The sequence below is a fragment of the Benincasa hispida genome, chromosome 11, assembly GCF_009727055.1.
Source record: "Benincasa hispida cultivar B227 chromosome 11, ASM972705v1, whole genome shotgun sequence".
Lineage (NCBI taxonomy): Eukaryota > Viridiplantae > Streptophyta > Magnoliopsida > Cucurbitales > Cucurbitaceae > Benincasa > Benincasa hispida.
In genome coordinates, this window is record NC_052359.1 from 73,686,684 (window position 1) to 73,693,716 (window position 7,033).

Here is a 7,033-nt window from a genome sequence, read left to right on the forward strand (position 1 = left end):
GGTATTATATGATGATGGAAGAATACAAAGTTATAAAATAGTATCTATTTTCTATTAAGATACTATTTACAGACGTTTCACGATAATTTGTTTTGTTTTTGTTTTACAATATATAAGAGTGTTTGTGTATGATCGATTGACATTCTGAGCATAACTTTTGATCTTCTTTTCTCTTTTTTTAATTGTTTATGATGTTATGTTTATGTTCATTCGTGACATTTGATGAAAAAATGGATTATAGCACATGATTACTAAATCTATTTGTGTTCATCTTTCCAGATCTCGTATACATGTTCTTTATCATAGGTCGCTTACGCACTAATTATGTAAGGCTAAAATCTTGAGATGAATTTCTATTTTCAGGTTCAGACTAAGATATCTTTAACTATAACTATGTTGATTTTGAGTGATTGTTAATTCCTAAAGCGAAGAGAAAAGAGTTTTTTTATTGTATTTATTCTTCTCTTCTAGCATATGATTTGAGAAAGTATGATGAAATAACGTTGAAAACATTCAGGACAAAAAGAGGAAGACATGTGAGTTCAAAGTTGGATGTAGTGAAGCTGACAATTTCATAAGAAAAAAGTTAGGTGTAGTGAAATTGATGATGAGACTTCACGAAGTATTTTATGCTAAAAAAATATAATTATTTAGGGCTAGTGAGTAATTTTAAATTTTTAGAGTTTTTTGAACTTATTATAGTTAGCAATTTTGTTTATCTATGTAAGTTGAATGTAGTTTGTGGAGAGATAGATAGTCATATTACTTTGGTTGAATTGTGTATACAAATATCATATAATTTTTATTATTTGCATAGAAATATTTTTGGTTAGCCATGTGTGCATCCAATAATTTTTTTTACTATTTTTTAATAAACAACAATGACGGTCATTGTCCGTCACAAAATCAAATATTTAATGACGGGCAAACTTTTTATTGTTGGTTCGTGATTAACGTTGAATAACATATTATTAAAGGTGTTCAATGTCGATCATCTTTAATGTCAGTTAGTTTCGACTGACATTATAACCTAGTTTTGTCCTAGTGAAAGGTCATTTTAAGAGTTTTTATTTAGTTAAGTATGAAGGCTGACCCACAGAGACAACCATGAGAGCTAAATAGGACAACTCACGCAACAAGTCAAGCACTACTATGTGAAAAATATGTGCGTAAGTGTTTAACTTTTAAACTCTACAATGTGTGTGTTTGGGTCCGCCAATTCGTAATAGTTAAATTAAATTAGTAAAAGTCTAATTAATTATCCGAGAGATTAATTAATCAAGTGACTATCATGGAATCTCATATATATCTCCGTATAATCAAAGATGGCTCGTGACATTTAAGATATGCTGAAAATTAATCTATGTTATTTACTCTATTAACCTCTAAAATTATTAGAGGCTTGATCGCCGAAGTATCGATAGCTATACTCTACATCAATACTAGATCTTATTGTTTTACAAAGTAATCATTCTGTTTTTTTTTTTTTTTTTCAATATTACAAAATTTATCGTTGTTACCAAATTTTAATATTAATAGCTAAAGTAAATTGTAGTCCGATAACGTCAATTATACGAAAAAAAAACTAAAAGTATTAGAAATAAAGAGGAAGTGAGGGGATGCAGATGGAATAGTTAAAGCTCATTGAAACTTTTACATGTGAAATTAGGGTTTGAGTTTTAAAGCATTGATTTAAGGAAGCAAAGTTTTGATAATAATCTTTTAATGGCAGCAGACATTAGTCCCACAAAACAAGTGGCTTTTGCCCTACGCAAGGGCGTATTTTTTTGTGCATTTAATATCCTTTTTCCCCCTCAAAAGCAATTGAAATTTTACAAATATTCATTAATATATTAACTTTTTCTTTTTCATAAGTTTATGAATATATGGAATAAGAATTCATTCAAATGCTGATATCTTTTTTAGTAAACCTTAATTTTAATTGCCAACAAGAGTGTAGTTCAATTGGCATAGTATTTATACTATCGATCTCGAAGTTTGAGGTTCGATTTCTCCACCCCACACTTTAATTACAATATCTTTAAAAAAAATCTTAATTTTAATTATAATTTTTATTAACACCCACTTAAATGTTGATGTATATAATGATTGAATTAAGAAATGATAATTTGACACGACATGACACAACACAAAAATTGGTAGAATAATTCTTAAATAAAAATTAACTCAAATGTGGAGCTTTGGTAGCCTCTACGTACTTGGTTATTATAAGCTATCAAATGGATCCAAAAAGTATATAGTGAGGCGAAAAGTTACCACATCAATATTAGGGATAAAGTACAACAATCTTCGATTAAACCAATCAAATTTAGAGATGTATATAAATCAAGTTTATAGTTTTAAATTTATCAAATGATTATAATTGTAACTCGATTCATGTAATCAAGTGGAGGCTAGACTCTATCAAGCAAGAACAATTAGTCGGAGAAATGAGATATTAAGGTAGTTGAGATCAAGTAGATTGTATCAAGTGACACCAAAGTTATACCAAGTAATTAAGTTGCTAGAGTGGGGCAAAGTAGTCACTAGAGTGAATTGCAATGTCTCTCTTAGTGAGACTAGAAGGTGACTTGTAGTCCAACACTCAAAATAGACTCAATAAAGCACGAGAATCGCGAACATCAAAGTTTACTAGACATCTCATTCAATTACCTTTCTTAAAATGGGATAGCTCTACCTTACATTTTTAGCAACTTTATTGCAAACACGGTCGATTATAACACATGACCTTTGGTTAAATACCTCTTGCTCACCGACAACCTCTACAATCACCATTTCACTTCTCTATATATATAGAGAATACAAAAAGATACAAAGCTAACTGTTTTCCCGCTCTACCATACACATACTCTACCAAGCTCAATACTCAAACCAATTTAAGAGCTATGACAAAAATTATATTTTCACAAACACCACATGCCCTAGTGACTCATCAAACCCTTCATAATATTCTTAAACGATACCATCTAAATAGACACACAATTGATCGCACCGGTGACTAATTGTTCATCTAAAATCATGCATGAACAAAAACAAGAGATAAGCACAAATGAAAAAAAATATAATAGAAACAAATGAGAGTAAAATCTATTGAAAATATTTTCATATAGAGGTATTTGGGACAAAAAGTTGGTTATTACAATCCTAGATTATTATAGTTGGATTTAATTTTAGTTTGGGTTATAATAGTATATGTTTGAAGTGTAAACCATTTTAATTTAGGAAGAAAATAATAAACATTATAGCAAAGAATAAAAAAATAATGAATGTAAAATAGTAAAAACTGTGGTAAATAATAAAATATCGTAACAAATAAGAGTTTTAAAATAGTGTTGACGTTAGTTAATTAAGGACTACAAAATAATATTTACGGTAATCAAAAGTGATTATTATAAGGTTAGAAAAGTCTCATTTTCGTAAATTTCAAACAAAGTTGATTTTAACTTTTTACCTGGATCATGTAAAGAGAGATCTCATGATCCCATCCCAACTTTTTGGAGAGAGAAAAAAAAAAAATAGCCTAGCTGTCTTAGTTGCCACGTGAATCAAATAATAATAATAATTAATATTTATTTCATAAAGTCTTCTCTTCTATTGTCAAAAGTTATATACCATCAAATCAAAGACCTTTTTTTTTCTCCTCCTCTTCTAATCTAACTTTTGTTGGGAACTTAATTAAAGTGCCGACTCAATTCAGAAGTGAGTTTGGGTAGATCCAAATATCTCACACAACAATGTAAAAATAAACAAGAAAATTTTACCATTTTAATTTTTGGAGCCGCGGAGAATAGGTGTGTTTGTTTTTTGAATTTTTAAAATATATTTTTTTAGTTTTCAAATTCTTAAGAATAAGTGAATTTAGTCCTTGAATTTTTAAAAGGTAAATTTTTAGTTTTCGAGTATATTTAATAATAGGTTTAAAAGGCCTTGAAATAATTCGTTTTTATTATTTTAAATAATTATATAATATTTTAAATTATAAAATGAAATTAGTCAGTGACTTTTTTAAACCTATTCTAAAAAAAAATAAGAGTTACATTTTAAAAATTTAGAGATTGAACATCTAATTTCAAAAATTTGAAGACTAAAAAGTTACATACAAAATATATATATTTTTCAAAATTCAGAAACTAAAAAATAATTTTTTCAATAAATAAATAAGTAAATTATAAAAATATTAAAAACAGACCAATTTTTCATATCGAAAAATAATTAGGTACATTTACTTATCTTTGTACATCCTACCCAATAATCTGACCCAACAAACTATGTTTTCTTTTCCTTTTTCTCATAAATACTGTCTCTAAGATTTCAAAATGCACCAATCTCTGTGTATCACACTTCAATCACACAAAAAGAAACAAAAATATTTTAAAAAGGAAAAAACAAGAGTTGTCCACATAGCAAACTATAATTGAACAATTAAATTAGATACACAAAGATGAGTATAGCAGCACAATAAGAGTATTTTCCTTACTCGTAGCCAAATTCCAAACATAAAAACAACTTTTTTACAAACAACTTTTTTTAGTTTCCAAAATTTGGCTTGATTTTTTAAATCATTAGTAAAAAAAATAGATAACGAAGAAAGAAATCTGGAGGTGAAGAAGTGTCAACAAGTTTAATTTTCAAAAACAAAAAAGTCCAAAAGAAACCGAAACAATTGAATGAGATACACAAAGATGAATAGGAGTATTTCCCTTACATTATTGGAAGAAGTTATATATATATTATATATATTTAAGCTTTTCACATGTTGATGGCCGCTCTCTCTCTCTCTGTGTTTCTTTGGAAGAAAGAAAAAGAAAAAACCCTCCATTAATAATTCTTCCATTGAAGTGAAACAATATTTGAAAGAAGAGGAAGAAGAAAAAGAAGAGAGAGATTGAAGGAGGGGGATGGGAAGGCCTCCTTGTTGTGAGAAAGTGGGAATAAAGAAGGGTCCATGGACTCCTGAAGAAGATATCATTCTTGTCTCTTACATTCAACAACATGGCCCTGGCAATTGGAGGTCTGTTCCTACCAACACAGGTACTGTATATATTTTATATACTCCTTCTATATTTAACCATATGAATTTATTCATTATTTTTTATCTTACTACTATTATTATTTGTTTATTATCGTATTAGGATTGTTGCGATGCAGCAAAAGTTGTAGGCTTAGATGGACTAATTACCTTAGGCCTGGAATTAAGAGAGGAAATTTCACTCCTCATGAGGAAGGAATGATTATTCATCTTCAAGCTTTATTGGGTAACAAGTAATACCACCACCACCCTTCTTATTCTTTCTTTCTTTTTTAGATTAATTATTTAGACTCCGTTTAGTGACTATTTTTATTTTTGAAAATATTAAACCTATTTTTTTGTATTTTCTTTCTATGATTTGTATTACCAAAATTGAATTCTTAGCCAAATTTCAAAAGTAAAAACAAGTTTTTCAGGACTACCTTTTTAGTTTAAATTGGCTTGATTTTTTAGATAACAAAGCGAGAAATTTAGAAATGATAGAGGTGTTTGTATACTTAGTTTTCAAAAATTAAAAAAAAAACTAAAAACTAAATAGTTACTCAACGAGATTTTGAACTTTTTTTTTTTTAATCAAAAGTGACAAAGGTGAGTATAGCTAGTTAGTAATTTGTATGTAATTCATTTTTTGAGATGAGTCTATTTAAAACTAAAAAATTTTGAGTTTTGAGATTTAAATATCTGACCTTTAATTATTAGTATATTTAGAATAATGAGTTTGAAATTTTTCATTAGACAATTAAAATGTTGTGTAATGGATGCTAACCAAATGTCTAAATAAAAATATATATAATGAAATAATTAATTCTCTGACTTCCAGATTTAGGAGAATTATACTTATTTTGGTTTATAAATTGAGTTAGATTTTAAAATTGATATTGTTTAATTAATAATGATTATATATTAAAGAAAATTGGAATGTAAATTTAAATTTTGTAGTGTTAATGGAAATTTGGTGATTTGAAATGGTCAGATGGGCGGCGATAGCTTCCTACCTTCCTCAGAGGACGGATAATGATATAAAGAATTATTGGAACACTCATTTAAAAAAGAAGCTTAAAAAATTGCACTCCGCCGCTGTGGAACCGCCGGAGCCGGCTGAGTCCGCCACCTGTCGGTTTCAATCCAATGATAAAGTTGCGATTGCCGAGTCGCCGTCGCTCGCCGGAAACAGAGCCACCACCTACGCTTCAAGCGCCGAGAACATTTCGCGGCTTCTTCAAGGTTGGATGAGATCTTCACCGGAAGAGTCTCGGCGGAAAATTGGCGGCGAGAATTCTATAGCCACCGCCACGCAGCAGCAGCCGAAAGTGGAGCCAGACGGCAGCGAGTTGGTTTCCGGTGAAGAATTTGATTCGATCTTGTCGTTTGAGAATTTGAAGAGTGTGAATTCTTGGGGGAAATCGAGTTCGAGTTATAAGGATAAAGAGGAAAATGTTGGAGAGAAGCAGAGATCAGAGAACGCCGCCGCCACGGCGGCGAATGCGACAGCGCCGCCGCTGTCGTTTCTTGAGAAGTGGTTGTTTGAAGAAGGCGCCGCCGGCCAAGTGGAGGAGATGATGGAGTTGTCACCGGTGTTCTAGCCAAAAAAAAAAAGAAAGAAAAAAAAAGGAAAAAGGAAAAAAGTTGTAATTTTTATTTTTGTTTGTATGCAGTTGTAATAATCCAAAAAAAAAACAATTATTTGAGAAGAAGAAGAATTACCCTTTTGAGATCTTTGGATGTGAAAAAAAAATCACCTATATATTCTTAGAAAAGTTATTTTAAATGATTTAAACTTCTGAAAATATTTATAAAGAAAAATAAAATATCGGATAGACATATAGAATAGTCTATATTATGACAGATAAATAGTGAATTATTTTATATTTATAAATATTTTGATTATTTTTTTATGTTTTTTATTAAATCACGAACTAAAAATTTAAACGTATAAATGAAGGTAAATATTAGATGATAGTAGTCTTTATTAGAGGTTAAAAA

General features: G+C 29.4%; 1 protein-coding gene across 1 annotated transcript; it reads left to right on the forward strand.

Moving 5' to 3' along the window:
• Positions 1–4,766: 4,766 nt before the first annotated feature.
• Positions 4,767–6,744, forward strand: LOC120089926 (transcription factor MYB60-like). Its single transcript, XM_039047370.1, has 3 exons — positions 4,767–5,052; positions 5,154–5,283; positions 6,024–6,744. The coding sequence occupies exons 1-3, from the start codon at positions 4,920–4,922 to the stop codon at positions 6,631–6,633; spliced, it is 873 nt and encodes a 290-aa protein (XP_038903298.1). The 5' UTR covers positions 4,767–4,919; the 3' UTR covers positions 6,634–6,744.
• The last annotated feature ends 289 nt before the right edge of the window (positions 6,745–7,033 follow it).

Coding starts and splice junctions, on each gene's coding strand:
- LOC120089926 (XM_039047370.1), top strand. CDS start 4,920: ATGGGAAGGCCTCCTTGTTGTGAGAAAGTGGGAATAAAGAAGGGTCCA. Junction 5,053..5,153: donor GTCTGTTCCTACCAACACAG/GTACTGTATATA, acceptor TTATCGTATTAG/GATTGTTGCGATGCAGCAAA. Junction 5,284..6,023: donor CAAGCTTTATTGGGTAACAA/GTAATACCACCA, acceptor TGAAATGGTCAG/ATGGGCGGCGATAGCTTCCT.